Source organism: Marmota monax, unplaced genomic scaffold (assembly GCF_021218885.2).
Source record: "Marmota monax isolate L192 unplaced genomic scaffold, Marmota_monax_Labrador192_F-V1.1 WCK01_AAM20220418_F8-fsc00096, whole genome shotgun sequence".
NCBI lineage: Eukaryota > Metazoa > Chordata > Mammalia > Rodentia > Sciuridae > Marmota > Marmota monax.
In genome coordinates, this window is record NW_026695236.1 from 7127706 (window position 1) to 7146616 (window position 18911).

The 18911-nt window shown below is 37.1% G+C and overlaps 1 protein-coding gene across 2 annotated transcripts in view; it reads left to right on the forward strand.

The window, feature by feature from the left end:
- Positions 1-18178, forward strand: part of Prcp (prolylcarboxypeptidase) — an 81113-nt gene extending 62935 nt beyond the window's left edge. For both annotated transcript variants that reach the window (XM_046439363.2, XM_046439362.2), the window contains exons 8-9: positions 5730-5917; positions 17427-18178. In XM_046439363.2, coding sequence (XP_046295319.1) covers positions 5730-5917; positions 17427-17643 — 405 coding nt within the window. In that variant the 3' untranslated portion in view covers positions 17644-18178. The remainder of the gene's footprint in view (positions 1-5729; positions 5918-17426) is intronic.
- The last annotated feature ends 733 nt before the right edge of the window (positions 18179-18911 follow it).

The following is an 18911-nucleotide window of genomic DNA, read 5'->3' on the forward strand; positions in this document are numbered from 1 at the left end:
CAATTCCCTCTTTTTGCTTTAATAAGTATGTTTTAATAGTTTGATGAGCTCTTTCAACTATGCCTTGTCCCTGTGGATTGTATGGGATTCCTGTTATATGAGTAATACCAAATGATGAGCAAAATTGTTTAAAAGAGGTAGAGGTATAGCCAGGACCATTATCGGTTTTTAACTGTTTAGGAACGCCCACAGTGGTAAAATTTTGTAAGCAATGAGCTATAACATCTTTAGTTTTTTCTCCGGCATGAAGGGAGCCCATCAAAAATCCAGAAGAAGTATCGACTGTAACATGTAAATATTTTAATTTTCCAAATTCTGGCAAGTGTGTGACGTCCATCTGCCAAATATGGTTAGGTATCAGTCCTCTAGGATTGACTCCAAGATTAACTTGTGGTAAAAATGTCACACAATTTTGACATTGTTTTATTATATGTCTGGCTTGTTCCTTAGTTATTTTAAAACGCTTTTGTAAAGTATTAGCATTAACATGAAACCTTTTATGAAAATTTGTAGCTTCTTCAAATGTAGAGAAAATATGTATGTCATGTGTAGTTTTATCTGCTAAATCATTGCCTAAACTAAGGGCTCCAGGCAATCCTGTATGTGCCCTAATATGTCCTATAAAGAATGGATCTTTTCTGTCCCAGATTAGACTTTGTATAGTGGAAAACAAAGAGAAAACAGTAGAAGAAGGGGAAATTCTACCAGCATCTTCAAGAGATACTATAGCATTAACTACATACTGACTATCAGAAAATAAATTAAATACAGAAACTTTAAACATCACAAAAGCTTGTAAAACTGCATTAAGCTCTACCTTTTGAGCTGATTGTTTGGGTACTAAAAATGTAAAAGTTTGATCAGGGGTAACTACTGCTGCTGTACCATTATTTGACCCATCAGTGAATATATTTGGAGCATTCATGATAGGTGTTTTTCTTGTCATTTTAGGAAAAACTACAGGATGCTTAGACCAAAAAGACAACAAAGGATTAGATGGTAAATGATTATCAAATGAAACATTAGATTTACACATGATTATTGCCCAAGTATTTAACTCATTAGCTAACTCATCAATTTGATCCATAGTATATGGAGTAATAATTTTATTGGGAGAAATTCCAAACACTGCCTTCGCTGCTTTTATTCCTTTGAGTATTAATTGTCCTACAGCCTCAGGATACCTAGTAAGAATAGTGTTAGGAGAATAAGATAAATGTATCCACAATAATGGACCTTCTTGCCAAAATACTCCTGTAGGAATATTTTTTGTTGGTAGTACAATAAATAATAAAGGCAAACTTATATCAATTCTATCCAAATGTATGTTTTCCATATATGTTTCAATAATTTTTAATGCCTTTCTCGCTTTAGGAGTTAACATGCGGGGTGAATTTGGATCTGATGGACCTTTTAGAATATCAAATAAAGGTCCCAATTCTCCTGTTGGTATACCTAGATAAGGCCTTATCCAATTTATGTCTCCCAATAACTTTTGAAAGTCGTTAAGTGATTTGAGTTGATCTACTCGTATTTGAATTTTTGGTGGACGGACCATGGTTGAGGATAGTAGAACTCCTAAATAATTAATTGGAAAATTTAATTGTACTTTATCTATTGCTATCTCTAGATTATAATTTTTTAATAAGTTTGTAAGTGTGGCATAACATTCCAGCAATATGTTTTTATCTTTATGTGCCAATAATACATCATCCATATAGTGAAATATTTGTAGTTCAGGATTTTGATTTCTAAGTGGCTGGATTGCTTTGTTAACATATATTTGACACATAGTTGGACTGTTAGCCATCCCTTGAGGGAGTACTTTCCATTCATATCTCTGATCAGGACCTTCATGATTTAATGCAGGGATAGTAAATGCAAAACGTGGACTATCCTCGGGATGAATTGGAATTGAAAAAAAACAATCTTTAATATCTATAGCTAAAACATGCCAGGTTTTTGGCAAAGCAGACAATTGAGGAATCCCTGATTGAGCAGGTCCCATAACAACCATCTCATTATTAATGGCTCTTAAATCTTGCAATAATCTCCATTTACCAGATTTCTTTTTGATGACAAAAATGGGAGTATTATGGGGAGATATGGAAGGTTGTATATGTCCTTCCGTTAATTGTTGTTTGACCAGATCATGGGCTACTTGTATCTTTTCTTTAGTCAGGGGCCACTGAGGAACCCACACTGGTCTTTCTGATTTCCAAGTAATTTTGATTGTCTCAGTGGCCCTTTCTGAAAATCCAACCCATGTCTGTCTGTTCCTTGATCTATTTGTACTGGTGCTGCTATACCTTGCCCTTGTTTTCCTAATCTTTTTTCTTTCCTAAAGCCTTGTCTAGCTCTAGTAGTGGGCACATTAGGATTGATATTATTTGTTAACGTCAAACCTAATTGATCTAGGACATCTCGTCCCCACAAATTTATAGGAAGATGATCCAATACATATGGCTGTATAGTTCCTTCACATCCTTCAGGATCCTTCCAATCTAATACCATTGCACTTCTATGGGGATTAGTCGCCACTCCTAGGCCTCGAAGCGTTTGAGTGGCTTGTTGTAATGGCCAATGTTTTGGCCATTCTTGACGAGATATGATGCTAAGGTCAGCTCCTGTGTCCAGTAGCCCATTGAACTCATGACCTTGAATATTTAGTTTTAGCATTGGGCGAGAATCTAAATTTAAAGACAACATAGCCCAATCTACACCTGTGGAGCCTAATCCCCTGGAACCTCTTTCTACACTATGACTAGGAAATTTATTATGTAGGCTGGGTATTATTAACAACTGTGCTATTCTATCTCCAGGTGAAATTACTGATATACCTCTTGGAGAACTAGCTATAATTTTTATTTCACCTACATAATCAGGATCAATTACCCCAGGACTTATCATAAGTCCTTTTAATGTAGATGAACTACGTCCCAATAATAAGCCTACTGTTCCTTGGGGAAGAGGTCCTTTTACTCCTGTGGGAATGATTTGAACTCCCATCTCTGGAGTTAATACTGCTCTGGCAGAGGCACAGATGTCCAACCCTGCGCTCCCTCGGGTTTGTCTGATGAGGGATTTAATGGACAATGTGTCCTGGGCACTACCCTGATGGTGTTGCTGGGATCCTCCACTGCCCCGTATATTTGTGGTTGTGGGCCCCGGAGCATTGGGCCCCCCTGTCCGTTTTTTGGCAATGGAGCCTGATGCCTTTCTCCACGATATCTTGGATAAATACCTGGTCTTTGTCCGTTTTTTGATAAGGGAGTACCTTCTATGGTGGTTTGAGAACGGCATTCATTAGCCCAATGTCTCCCTCTACGGCATCGTGGGCAAATACCTGGTATTCTATTCCTTTGATACCTACTTTTGTTAAACCCTCCTCCTATGGGGCAATTCCTTTTAAAATGTCCTGTTTGTTCACAATCATAGCATGTTTTTGGCCTGGCATCTAAAGCCTGTTGTACTGCAGCTGCCAAGACTTGCCCTTGTTCATTAATATCTCTACATAATTTAATATATGTGTTTAAATCTTCATGTCTCCATGGTCTAATAACCTCTCTGCAGCAACGATTTGCTTGGTCATAAGCCAGTTGTTTTATTAATGGCATTGCTTGTTCTGTATCCCCAAAAATTTTGGCAGCCGTTTGAATTAGCCTATCTACAAAGTCAGCGTAAGGTTCATTAACTCTCTGTATTACCTTAGATAGCTGACCTTGTAAATCTCCATGTCCTTGTAAAGTCTTCCATGCCCTAACTGCGTCTGCAGCAATTTGTGCATATATAGCAGGATCATATTCAATTTGTTGCCGTTGACCCTCATAAGGTCCTTTTCCTAACAACATATCTAGATTTCTTTGAGGGTAACCGGCTGCTGCATTTCGCCTAGCTGTCTCCGTGCAAAATTCCTCATTGGCAACCTTCCATAACAAATATTGTCCTCCATTTAGTACAGATTTACACATGCTAGCCCAATCTGCTGGCGTCATGTCCAAGTTAGTAATGGACTCAACCATGCTTACCGTGAAGGGAGCTTGTGGCCCGTAGGTTGTTACAGCCTCCTTCAACTGCTTCACTGTTTTAAAATCTAAAGCACGGTGAATTCGCTGCCCTCCTGCCTGTTCAAGTACAGGGCATGCTAATCTTTGAGGTCCTGTCTCAGGATCCCATTTATCAACTACGGGGTTTGAGGGCCACTCAGCTGTCTCCATCGGTGGGGCTGTTGGTTGAATTACGCCCTCTTGTGATAAAACGGAGTTACTAAAAGCCTCCTGTTGTGGCCTTTTTCCTAACAACCCCTTTTCCTTTAAATTTTCTTCCTCTGTCTGACTAGCTCGAGAGACCTTCTCTTTTGCTTGATCTAAAATGTCTTTCTCCATGGTCTGAACCTCTAACAATTTACTTAACATCTTTTCGGTTTGTTTTTTACTAATTTCTAATCTACTATAAAGATAACGCAACCCAATAAGATAGCACAAAACAAAGCCGAAACTGAATGAAACAAAAACGGAATAAAAAATCGTTGTATCAATTTTCTCTTCCTCAGGGCCGACAAACTTCAAACCTTTAGTCAACCATTTTTTCCAGTTTGCCTGAGAAATTTCTAGGGATAGGCAGCTTGAAACAAAAACAAGATAAATCAAAACAATAACACATTGTTTTTTGAATTGGTCACCCATTCTTTCGCTCTTCCTCAGGGGCAAGCAATTTCACTTACCTCCAAGCTTCAGAAGTTCCCCGCACGGGCCACCAAATGCCGCAGTATGGCTGGGCACACAATCACGAGCCACCACACAGCTTGTAGATTCAAACAGCAACTCTTTATTCCCAAACTCACACCAGCCGTCTACAATCACGTTCTGGGGAAATCCATGTTCTCTCCCAAATCCACCTTCTCTGCCCAAATCCCCTCCACTGGGCTTCTATCTCCAAAATATACTGTCTGAATCCCGTGAGAACTCAAGGGGAACTCAGGCAGCAGGATACGCCCTATTCCCAGCAGGAATAATCTTAAACCTTAAACCTGGAACCTAAACTGGGAACGCCCTAAACAAGATTATCTTAAAACCGGGAACACCCTAATCTGCCTTGGTCCTTGAGCAAGGTCACGTACATTCAATGTCACTGCAACATGGGGTACGCTGGCAAGGAAATTGTCATACCTACTTGGCTAATGGCTCCCAGCAGTCATAGATCTCAATACATCCTATAGAGCAAGCATTTAATGGATGCATAAAAGAAGGGGAGTCTAATTTGACTCTGAGTCTCCATCCCTTCTCTTCATATGAAGACCAATAGTGATAATAATGTTTTCTTTCCAGAGCTGTCTTGAAGGTTAAATATAACAATAGATATGAAAAAGGCAGTTTGCAAAGAAGGAGCACATAGTCCTAACCCCTGTGGCTTCTCAGCCAAGCCTTACCAGAATAGTAAGAGGTTGTTCATAAGTACTGCCCATTTATCACTGAATGTATATTATAATTATTCAGGCCAGGCAAAATGCCTTAATCTTTCAGAAACAGCAACTAGGAATCTGTGATCCCAGGGTTGGAGCAATCTTTGATATCTTTGATATAAAAATAAAGAGCACTAGCCCTGAAGCTGATTTCTTGAGCTCATGCCCTGGCTTTGCTGCTTTCTAGTTGAATGACCTTGGGAAATTTATTTTATCTTTTTTTTTTTTCCTCATTTTCTCTTTGGATCCTCTCCTGGTTTGCCTTTAGGCTTGCACGGAAATGGTCATGCCCTTTTGTACCAGTGGTATTGATGACATGTTTGAACCTCACCAATGGAACTTGAAGAAATATTCTGATGAATGTTTTAAACAATGGGGTGTGAGACCAAGGCCCTCCTGGATCATTACCATGTATGGAGGGGAAAACATCAAATCACACTCGAACATCATTTTCAGGTGAGCTTTGATAATTCAGAGAGGAAATTTAGTTGGTTAAGACACTTGGAGGATAGCTGAGAAAATAGAACAGAAAATGCTGGACAATAAAACAATGCAGAATATAACAGCAATAACCATCAGGTTCTTCTACTCCTTGAAAGACAGAGGAGGCTAGAAGAGATAGTTTTGTATTATTAATGTGCACAACAGCAGCAAAATCAAAACACTGGGGGGAAAAACTCTATAGCCCAAATGAAGCATTGTCTGTTATTCTCAGTTTATGTTATTTTTGTTACTATTATTGCTGATAAGGAAAAAAAATTCAGTATTTTACTCAAATCTTTTAACTCAAAACTCTGTTCTGTTTCAAGTATTGTATGAGGCACTTTAGATAAATTCTCATAGCTGCCCTATGGAGTAGTTGTTATAGTTCCCCCTCATTTATTTTACTGAAGAGGAAACTGAAGGTCACACATTCAGTCACTTTACCAAAGCCCAGCCAGGTAGGTGATAAACACAGATATCTTGACCTGTCTAACTAGACCTTGACCTGTCTAACTAGACTTTGACCTTTCTACCTTGACCTAATTAGAAAAGCCATGTTTGCTCTGCATCACATGACTCCTTTAAGAAGTGACGTACATAATATTAGTTCATGTTAGAGTTAATAGTATTGATTCTGGAGGTGTCTGAGATTTAAATTTTTTGTGTTTTGGCATAAAAATTATGTTGTCAGCTAATGGCAATCAGTTAATAAAAAATTTCCCTAATTTTTTATTATTATGTTTATATACATATTTATACATATACATATATTATATACATATATACGTTATATACACATATGCATATATACATTATATACAAATGTATTATATATGCATATAAAAATATATTTATATGCATATATAAGTATATTTATATGTATAAATATATACATATTTATTATATATATGGAAATAGGATGGATACAAATATGATAGATACAAGTAGGTACCTCTTAACCAGAAACATTGTTAAATTGTAAATGTCATTCTTTCACGTTCGATTAAACAAAAGTCAAATTTGGCCTTTTGTATATGTTCAATAGCTTTTGGAGTGAGGATTGTTTTGCCTGGAAGTTGACTGAGTATAGGCTGGTGGTTACCCACTTTGCAAAAACCCTCTGACTTACTGGACTCATTCTATTTTCAAACCTGGCAGATACTTGTTTCCAAATAGAAGGTGAGACACCTTTGGGAAAGTGAGTTTTTCTTTGTTTAATTTCCTTAAATCCTCAATAGGATTCTTCCAAAGTATACTTTTCAGATCATTCACAAAGTGACAGTTGAGCAAAGAAATCTATTTAGGGTGTGTTAGGAAACTGTGCCAATTCAATGGTGTTTGAAGTCAGGAAAACTTTAAGGACTAAGAAAATGAAAAAGGTTTATATGTAAGCCCTGGATCTGTTAGTGCTATTATCACAAAAACCTGAGACTGAGTAATTTGTACTTGTCATAGTTGTGTAGGTGGGATCAAATGCTGGCGGGGTCTGTGGCTTGGAGAGCATGGTCTTGCTTCAAGGATGGCACCTTGAAGTTGGCATCCTTATTTAGCAGAAGGTCAAAGAGCAAAGAAGGGCCTAAGCTAGTTTCTTCTAGCACTTTCACAAGGCACTAATCCTTTCATTAGGTGGAGCCCTCTTAAGTTAGTCACTGTCCAAAGGCCACTTCTTATTACTTCACAGTAATAAGGGATTCAAGTTTCAACATGAACTTGAGGGTACAGACCACAGCAGTTATCTTTGTTCTATTAGAGGAGGAAGTACTTTGCTATTTGTTGTTTTTCTTTAGGAACTTGTCTCCATGGAACACTTATTTGGATTTTTCTAACATTCTGAACTTTTGAGTTCAGCTGCTTTTCAAGTAGGGTCTTTTAATCTAATACAATCTCCTTTTATATTGATTCAACCATTTCAGATAAGTACTTATCCTTTTGCCTTTTATAGTGTTTTTACTTAGGTTGTCAAATTATCATCATGATTGTTATCATAATCTTCACTGGAGAAAAGGTCTGATTTTGTGAGAAAAGTCTTGGGAATAGAACAGAGATCAGCAGGTGGAAGTTATAGCACAGTGTAAGAATGGACTTTTTTCTAAGAGGATTGGACAAAGGTAGAATGAGCTGTCTTAAAAACAGTGATGTTCTTTGAGCTATACTTTCATCTTCTGTAAAATGAGAATTGTAATATCACTCATAGTATTGTTGGAATGCTTTAATGAGTTAGCTCAGCAAAGCACTTGGCTCAGACCTGGCAAATATATATACTCAAAACATTTGTTGAACAAATGAATAAACGGAAGTACAATTTCTTTCTTGCACTTTATCTTTTAGCCACAGAAAACAAAATATTTGTCTTTGTTCTTTTTATTCCTTCCCCCCACCCTTTTTCTTAAGATTCAGACCTTCTCCAAGAAATATTTTCAGCCTCTCCAAGAAGAGTAGGTTTCCGTCACCCCATAGCTCCTTTAGGACCTGTGAATACCTCCTACCATTTGGTGTGGAGATTATCTGCTTGTGTAGCTATCTGTCCCAGATTGTGAACTTCTCAGAGGCAGGAACTTCATCTTAATCATCTCTGTGCTTTTGGAACCTCCCACCTGACTAGCATACACTGGATGGCCAGTAAATGTGTGTTGCTACAAACTGAACAAGGAATGCAATAGCACAATGTGGGAAGTCTTTGGAAGTGTGTAAAAGTTTAAAGTCAGGCTGGGTGAAGATGCTAGCTTATCTTTCTGCAGTAGCAAGTCTGCTTTTTCAAAGAAATTGTTTACAACCAGCTGCTAGATATGAAAAATCCAATGTAAAAATTTAAAGATATTTCCCCCATATTTTTAGTGGTGCATTATAATTATAATAAGATTAAAAAATTAAATTTTTTCCCCTGCTATTCTGAAGAAAATACATTCTCTTAAGTAAAAGATCAGTCTCAAGTGTCTGTGTGCTGTGTACTTTGAGTAAGAAAATGTCCAAGGAACCATATGGAAAGTTATCTTTGTATTCAGATGTCTCTTCTCAACTTGCCTCAGACAAATCCAAGTATGACTACTATTTTGATTGGAAAGTTCAATCTGTAATTATTGGATTGGAGATTTGCCAATTGAGGCTTTAAAGTCATGTAGACCTTAGTGTCTTTCTGTTTCTTTCCTGAATTAGCTGCATGGCCTTGGGCAAATTGCCAATTTATATAATTTAGAAATAATAAAGTCTACCTAATAGAGTCATTTAAGGAATAAATGGATTGTCATAGAAGTAAATACCATGAAGGCAGAGCTTTTGTCTGTTATGTTCTCTGGTGAACTCATGCCCAGTGAGTGCCCAACACATACTAGGCACTTAAGAAACATTTGTTAGATGAATGAGGCCTTAATAAATAGTGCCCGTTAATAGTCTCATTTCAGCATTTTTGAAATTGCACAGTGGTTTTGTTAGGATTTATTTTTTCCTTCAAAATTGGTAGGTTGTTTTATCAATGCTCATTCTCAGTTATTTAAATATATGTTAAGATGGGAGTCCTTGAGAAGTTGGTTAGTTTAGCTTCTTTTCTCAGGCAATGTTGTCAGTGATCAAATGAGACCACTCTTTGGGAATTTTCCTTGGGCATCTAGATTCTCTCTTGAAAGCCAAAGCCATTTTTTTTTTTTTTTTCTTTTTGGTAGATTTCCCAATGATTAGTTTAGCTTTCACATGTCTAAGACCAAGAAATTCAAGTCCATGTGCATCTTAGGTCTCTCAGCAACTCCAAACACTGTTGCTAAGCCGCTAGGCTGTTTCAGATGACCTTTTAAATCAAATGCAGTTTGCCTATTATGCAGCTGTTGGGATGGCTTTTTTGTTTTGCAAATAATGGAGTGTTTCCTATCTGGGTTGGGCCTGTCAATTGGAATAATGATGAAGGCTATTTGCTCATTTAAGAGAATTCAACCTCTGTTTAGTTTATTTTAAATATTTATCTGATAGTTGAAAACTATGACTTCTGTTTTGCATAGGGGTTTCCCTTTTGTTTTTAATAGAACAAAAAAGGGTATTTTTGGAGTATTTTTTTTTTCAAAATTGGTACTACTAAGTTACAATTATTATTATTTTAAAAAGAGAAGTATGTGAAAATGGAATAAGGATTTTAAAATTGTATTTCAAACACATATTCTTAATGTATCTAAAATGCTTATTTGCTTATTTAATTTGCATATTTACTTAAAAAAGGTTGATTTAGTATTCTGACTATTTTTATTAAATTTTTATGAGAAACACTCACATACAACTTTCATGATTCATTTTATTTCTCGGGGTGTTAACACTTCTCATGCTATATAATATGGCAATAATTATATTATTGTTTATTTGCATAACATTTTATAGCTTATACCTTATTTCCACATATATTGTTTAATTTGGGCCTCATGATGATTCTGTAAGAGAGGGGCACTATGTTTCTTTAAAAATTTTTCTTTTCTCTAGTGCATATGGGAATTGAGGTTCACAGAAGTGAGGTAACTTATCCAAAGCCAGGCAGGATATAAACCTTTGATCTGCTAACTTAGAAAGTACTGAAGAGACTTATATGCTCATGAACTTACACACATGTATTTATAACTCTATATGTAGGCCACAAGTAATTAGACATTTAAATTCTTTTCTTGTTCATTCAATAAATATTTGCTTGGCTCCTACTGTGGGCCAATCCTAGGAATTGACAATACAGTAATAAACAAAACAGACTGAAATCCCTGACCTAGGAGAGTTGTAGTTTTGCAGATAATGAAACAAGGTAGCATCTATAAACATGCTAGAAGGATGTAAGTGCTAAGGAGAAAAATAAGTCAGGGAAGAGCAATAAAATGTCAGAAAGAGGTAAAAAGTGTTGAAATTTTTATGAGAGTTACTAGGAAGACCTCACCAAGGGATGGCTTTTGCAAAAACAATCTGGAGGAAGTGCAGGAGCTAGCCATGAGATTTTTGGGGTAGGAGAATTAGCAGAACCCTTGAGAGGTGACCGTCCCTGCATATTCTTCTTCAGGGGGAGTAAGGAGGTCAGTGTGGCTGAAGTGAAGTCAGGTGAGGGAGGGAGTAGATGAATAGTAGATGAAATCAGAGGCACAAGAGGACCCAGATCACATAGAGACTTGCAAGTTCTAGTATGAACTTTGTTTTTTATGCTGAATGAGATAGGAAAGCTGACTCTTTTGAGCAGAGGAGTCACACAATCTGATTCCGATTTATAGTTTCAAGTTTGCTGTATTATTGATATTAGATTGTAGGGGGACCTAAGTGGAAGCAGGAAGGCCAGTTAAAAGGCTCTTTAAGTAATTCAGGCTAGAGATAATTAGTGACTGGGATCAGGATGGTGACAGTGGAGGTGGTATATATATTTGAAGATGTAGCTGACAGGATTTATTGACAGATTGGTAGTTAAAGATTAGATTAAATGAATGTTTTGAACTGAGCAACTAAAAGGATAGAGTTGCCACTAACAGATTAGGAAGATGGTTGAGAGTTGGGGAGCATCAGGAGCTCACTTTTGGACTTGGTATATTTGAGATTCTGCTTAGATTTCCAAGTAAAAGTGTCAAGTTGGCAATTTTGGTTTCTGAAGTGTACAGGAATGGTCTTGGGTAGAGATAATATTTCGTAATTGTGTCAATCAGCTTTCCATTATTATAACAAAATAACTGAGATAGTCAACTGAAAAAAAGGAAGATTTATTTTGACTCATAGTTTTGGAAACCTTAGTCCATGTTCAGTTGGTCCCATTGTTTTGGGGCCTGTAGCAAGACAGTATATCATAACAGGAGCATATGGCTGAGCAAGCTGCTCATTGAATGGTGGCTGAGAAGTGAAATGAAAGAGGAAGTGGCCAGGTTCCATAATCCCCTCTGAGGACACACCCTGAGGCCTAAAGCCTCACTGTACCCTACCTTTTAGGTTTCCTCCACCTCCCAATAGTGTCAAGCTGGGAACCTAACACATAGGCCTTTGAGGGACTTTTAAGATCTATGCTATAGCAGTTGTCATTTGTGTATAGGTTGTACTTACAGCCAAGAGTTTTGTCCTGGGGGTGGGGGCATTCGACTTTTTTTATTGGTGCATTATATTCATACTTGCACACAATATAACAATAAAATTTGACCAATATTGGGGCTGGGGATGTGGCTCAAGCGGTAGTACGCTCACCTGGCATGCGTGCGGCCCGGGTTCGATCCTTAGCACCATGTACAAAGATGTTGTGTCCGCCGAAAACTAAAAAATAAATATTAAAAAAAAAATTTTACCAATATCACCCCCAGCAATTTCCCCATCCCTCCTCACCTCCTAACCCTTGGCCCCTTTCCTCTACTGATCTTCCTTTGATTTTCATGAGATTCCCTGTCCCTCCCCGCACCACCTTTCTTTTCCTTTTTGCTCTCTGGCTTCCACATCTGAGAGAAAATGTGTGAACCTTGACCTTCTGATTTGGCTTATTTCACTTAACATAATGGTTTCTGGTTCCATCCATTTTCCTGCAAATGACATAATTTTATTTTTGATTATGGCTGAATAAAACTCCATTGTGTATATATTCCACATTTTCTTTTAACTTTTTTTTTTTTAATATTTCTTTTTCAGTTTTCGGTGGACACAACATTTTTATTTTATTTGTATGTGGTGCTGAGGATCGAACCCAGTGCCCCATGCATGCCAGGCGAGTGCGTTGCCGCTTGAGCCACATCCCCAGCCCCCCACATTTTCTTTATCCATTCATTTGTTGATGAACACCTAGGGTGGTTCCACAGTTCTGCTATAATGAATTGCGCTTCTATACCTAAACATGGGTGTATATATATCACTGTAGTTTGATGACTTTAATTCTGCAGAGGAGTTGGTACAGCTGGTTTTTAGGGTGGTTCTATGCCTCGTCTTTTGAGGAGCCTCCATATTGATTTCCATAGTGGTTATATTAATTTATAGTCCCACCAACAGTATAAAAGTGTTTCTTTTTACAAGAGGTTTTTTTTTAATGATTATGTACATTATGGGAATAATTTAATACATTTGATAATGTGGCCATGACAATTTTTTTTAAAATTTCAGGCTTTGTAAATAATACAAGAAAAGAAGAGCATGTATTAAACAGATATCAAAACACACACACAAAATGTTGTTTAGGTGATCTCAAGTGATATGTGAAGGTATGCCAAGAGGTGCCATGAAAAGGGAACTTGCCATGGACTGGGTACTTAGATCTAGGTATTTTAGTGCCAGTTTTATCCTAAGGAATCTGAGTTTCAATGAAATTAGGTAAGTGAGAGGAAGACCTGGGACAGGAACCTAGGTGGTGTGACCCCAAAGCTCAAGTTCTTTTTGCTCTGACCATACAAGTTAAGAGGATGGGTGCTACTTCCAGAATCAATCATATGTCTATGAAATGTAGCATAATATAAAACTGAGCAATGGACTAGGGTTATAAGATCTGAATTTTGAGTCTCTAATTTAACAAGCTGAATGATTTGGACAAGGCTTTTAACCTCTCGGGGCATTCATTTTCTCATCTATGAAAGGGTTGTTATTAAACCTACTTGTAGGTTTGTTATAATGATCAAATGTGAAAATCTCTGTAAAATCCAAACCACTTTATGCATGTATAGAGTTAGTAATACTAAGAAACAATTTTACTTAAAATAATATCAGGAATGAAATATGTAGGAATAATTTAACAAAAGAAGTATAAGATGTGCACTAAAACCTACAAAATTCAAAGACATTAAAAATATCTTCCTTTAAATACAAAGACATTTCCTGTTCATGCTTTGGAAAAAGTAATACTGTTTTGAATGAAACTTTTATAGTTTCCGTATCAGCTTACCTGGTAGCTAATGACCCTAGCAGACACCAGAGGTTGGACAAGGGAGTACCCACAAGGGAGCCACCTACATGGGTCCCATTGGGGTGGCCTCTCCATAAGGGGTTGTATTTTGGGCACAGTTTCAGTAATTTAACCCACAAAGTGAAAGTTTAAGAGCTTCTGTACTTACAAAAACTGGGGTTTGTGTGGAACATCTAGAAGCCACACACATGGAAGTCAGAGAGTTTAGGCAGGGAGAGAGAAAAGGGACTTGTGGGCTAATGTCTTTATTGGATCCAGGGCATTATCCAAACAGGTTTCCCATGGGGAATTTTAATTGGCAAGTTTAAAGCAAACAGGATGAATTCTAGGAGGTCACAAGGTAGTCATTGTGTCATGCCTTAACAATCCACACAGGGTGTGGAGGGCCAACAGGCAATCAAGCAGGCTATATCTTGCTGTCCCATGGGGAAGTGATTATCAGGGAGCAGTTCTATAGAGATATCTGGATCAACCACACTGGGGAACTGGGGTTGGGGGTGTATAGAGAACTGGAAATTGACATCAAAGATGACAGCCCTGCTTCTTATACAACAAAGTCCAACTTGTATTTAAAATGGATCCCAAGGTAAAATAAAATTGTAAGCATTCACTATAGATGGCAGTACTGTTGGGAAAAGTATAAACGGCAGCCATACCCCAGAGAAAAACCCCAACATGGCGCCTAAGGACCCCTTCTTCCTACCTTCTTCTTTTCTGCAGTGGCGCGAAAAGTTCCCGCCCGTGTGAACTCTCCCACTGGCGCCAATTTCAAATCTCGATGGCGGGGAACCTTAGCCCCAATGAGAACTAATTCCTGGGCTCCGGAGAATTAGTTCTGAAAGAACTTGCCAATAAACGGGTTGCCTGCCATTTATCTAAGCCCTACCATCTCCCCCTTAGTTCTATATAAGCACACAGCTTTTTGCAATAAAATTGGAATTCTCCCCGCGAAGTGTCTTTGTGTGGGGAATTCTTTCAAGTACCCCTCAAATTAATTGACCTCCAGATACAGTGCAATCACTATCAAAATCCCAGCTAGCATTTTTTAAATTTATTCTAATTTGTACAGCTAGCATTTTTAATAGAAATTGAGAAGCTGCCTTTAAAGTTCATATAGAAATGCAACACCCAAAATATGCAAAACAATCTTGAAAAGGAAGAATAATTTGAAGAACTTAAACTTACTGATTTCAAACTTATTACAAAGTGACATTAATCAATATAGTATGATACTGGCATAAGGATAGATGTATAGATCAATGAAAGTTCAGAGTTCAGAAGTCAACTCTTACATGTATTGTCAATTGGTTTTCAATGTGAGTGCCAAGATAACTCATTGAGGAAAGAATAACTTATTATAACTTTTGTTAACAAATGATCCTGGGAAAACTGGGCATCCACAGGCAAAAGAATGAGGTTGGATCCTTTTTTATATCATATTTTAAAAGTCACTCAAAATAGATCAAGAACCAAAATACAAGAGGTAAAATTGCAAAATCCTTAGAGGAAAACTTGGAAATAAATTTTCATGATCATGAACTAAACAGTAGTTCTTAAACAAATAGCTAAACACAAACAAAAGAAAAAAGATAAATTGGATTTCCTCAAGATAAAAAACCTTGCTGTAAATGACGAGAGAAAATATTTGCAAATCATATATTTGATAAAAGACTTATATCCAGAATATCAAATGAACTCCTAAAACACACAAAAATAAAAAGATGGATAACCCAGTTAAAAAACAGGCAAAGATCTAAATAGACATTTTCCTCAATAATACATACAAATGGCCTATTAGCACATGAAAAGGTGTTCAATGCCATCAGCTTTTTGGCAAATGCAAATTAAAACCACAATGAGGGCCGAGGGTGTAGATCAGTGGTAGAGCATGTGCTTAGCAAGCATGGGCCCCTGGATTCAATCCCAAGCATCAAAACAAACTCACAATGAGATAATGTGTCATACCCAATAACATGGCTATAATAAAAAGAGATAGATAATATTAAGTATTGATGAATATATAGAGAAATTAAAAGCCTCTTATGTAACTAGTGGAAATGTAAAATAGAACAGCCACTTTGGGAAAGCAGTCTAGCAGTTCATCAAAAGAGGGCTGGGGTTGTAGCTCAGTGGAAGAGCACTTGCCTAGCATGCACAAGGTCCTGGGTTTGATCCCCAGGATCACACATATACATAATTGCTTAAATTACCATATGTTCCAGAAATTCCATTTCTAGGTCTATACCCAAGAGAAATGAAACTGTATCCACACAAAAACTTGTCTTTGAGAATGTTTGTAGGAGTAATATTCTTAATAGCCCGAAAGTGGAAATAATCCAATTGTGTATCAACTTATAAATGGATAATAAAATATAGTATTTTATTATCCATTTATCAGTTGTACAATAAAATATTATTTGGCAATAAAAAGAAATGATATACTGATCTGTACTACAACATGGATGAAATTGGAATATATTAGACCAAGCAAAAGAAAAAAGTTAAAAAGACTACCTGTTATACAATTCATTTAGATGAAATAGAAGGTAAATATATAGAAACAGAAAGTAGTTTAGTGGTTGCCAGTGATTAAGAGTGAGAAGATATGGTTGGGGGGATGGGGAGTGACTGCTAATGTGTATGAGTTTCTTTTTTGAGGTGATGAATATGTTCTGAAATTAATAGTGGTGATTGTTGCATAACTCTGACTATACTAAAGCTTTGAACTCTACATTTTTGAATGGATGAATTCTATGGTATATGAATCAAATCTCAACAAAGCTATGCAAAAATATTATTAGGGATGTCATCTATGGTTGTACCTTTCTTTTAAAAATTCAGCTAAACTATACAATCTGTTGCAATGACATCCTGTTCATATCATTTTGAAATGTGTTTTGTGAGTGAGACTAATAACCTAGTAGCATTTTCTGAACTTTAAAGTTAATCCAAAATGAAGATCTTTAAATAATGACCAGATATTCTGATTCCAGATTCTGGGGACATTTTTTCAGTTCTACCAGCTTATTTCCCAAAGTACTGTACTGAACAACAACAACAACAACAAAAAAATTCTTTTACAGCTTTCTTTTTCTTTGAGCTGAGATAACTTACATTTTTAACTATGGAGATTTTATTGCTTTTTCATTTTGGTAGTTTGATCCTAGGAGAAAAGAAAGCTTCAATCGAGGAACTCATATGTGCCTGATCCTTGTGCTTATGAAGACGTCAAAATACACCATCCTGTTTAATATTTATAAAATTATGAGGTAGATCTTGTTTTCTCGATTTTACAGATAAGAAAACTGAGTCAGGTAACGAGAATCACAAAACTTTTGAATAATGGAGCTGGGATTGGAATTCAGTCTTCTAAATTCCAAGTCCTAGTATAGTCTAGGTTGATTTATGGAGGCACCAAATATAGTCTTCTTTGGTTATTTTTTCTTTTTATAAGAAATATTAGAAAACTCCAGTAGGAATCACCTTTCTGTAAGACAATTAGATCCTCAGATCAAATCCCCCAAGTTAAAGGTTTATAATTTTTGGTGTTATGCATATAATATATTTCTCCTATTTTATTTAAGCGTAGCTAACAGCCTTATTTTTTCTTTCCTTCATTCACAGCAATGGTGATCTAGACCCCTGGTCAGGAGGTGGAGTAACCAAAGACATCACAGACACCCTGGTTGCAGTCACCATCAAGGAGGGGGCCCATCATTTGGATCTTAGAGCCAACAATGCCTTGGATCCTACATCTGTGCTATTAGCACGTGCCCTGGAAATTGAACACATGAAGCGATGGATCAAAGATTTCCATGACAATGTCAGAAGGCAGCCCTGAGCAACTTTTGATCATTTATAGTTTCTTCTTTTATGTTCAATACACCCCTATTCCCATTCACTTTGGTTTTCTATGTGTAATAACTTTCCCTCATTTGTCATTAGATTTGGTGGTGCCCAGGTTGAGATAGAAGAGAGGGTGATGGAGGTGTTGCCAACCCAATAATGTCGTAGCCCGGGTAGTCAACCTGCATGCATCACCTACAGGAGGAAATCTCATCATGATGCCTCCCACACCATCAGTGGCCCTCATAACTCAAGCAGAGTTTCTCACTGCCTTTCAAAAGAGAGTCACTTCCTTTGTTTCCCTGCAAGTAGGCATTTGAATTCTGAGTTCTGAGATTGAAATCTCTTTTGCCATATGCAAGTCCCCATTCCTACTCACCAAAAGGAAAAGCAGAAGATAGATAAAAATGACGTAAGTGCAGCTGGTAGGAAGAATGTCTGATGCTAATCCAGGAAATGGGGTCATTCCTTTTGTACTTGATTTAATGACTTTAAAATGTGCTGTAAATAAAGAATAAGGCTGGACCTTATACCTGTGTGTTGCTTCTGAAGCTCACTCCAGCTATTGGGAATATAGTGTGCCCTAGGCTTGGCTGTTTTGGGAAAGTCCTTTAATTTTCTCTCTTCTACTTGGCAGCTTTCCTAAGTTCTGGGATATTTGCCACTGTGGTACTGCCAGTAAGAAAATCTGGCCTTTTCCAGCTCTATTTCTCTTTGTTTCTAATGTCAGTTTTGTGGTAATTTGGCTAAATCATGCCAGTTTAGGAAAATGACTGTTTTGCCTTTTACTTTAAATCTGAACAATCTCTGTTTTGGGTTACTGATGATACTTTAGTAAAAAGCCTTAAAAAAATAGACAAATCGACTATTCAGAAAGAAGAATGTAGTTATGTTCGGCTTAAAAAAAATTTTTTTTCCTGGTGATTGTTACTGCTCTCATTAAAGCCAGAAGTGTTGGGACACTGAGAGGCAGGTGCATGAGGACTTTTCTGTATGGCTTCCAAATGACAAGCTGACTAATTCATGCAGGCAGTATATTTGACATTAATAAATGGCCAAGCCGTTCCTACTTCCAAGGGGTTGGCTTCTTTCAAGCAGTTCTTACACTGAGACCTTTCTTCAGAAGAGCTTTGCTAGGATAACAAATAGGGTTGGATCAAAACCTTTCAGGGACACAGAGAGACTAACAGTTTCTACTTTGTTGAAAGATTTCTTCCTTTTTTTTCTTCCTCTCAATAGTATTTTTTCCCCTTTTCTCTGCCT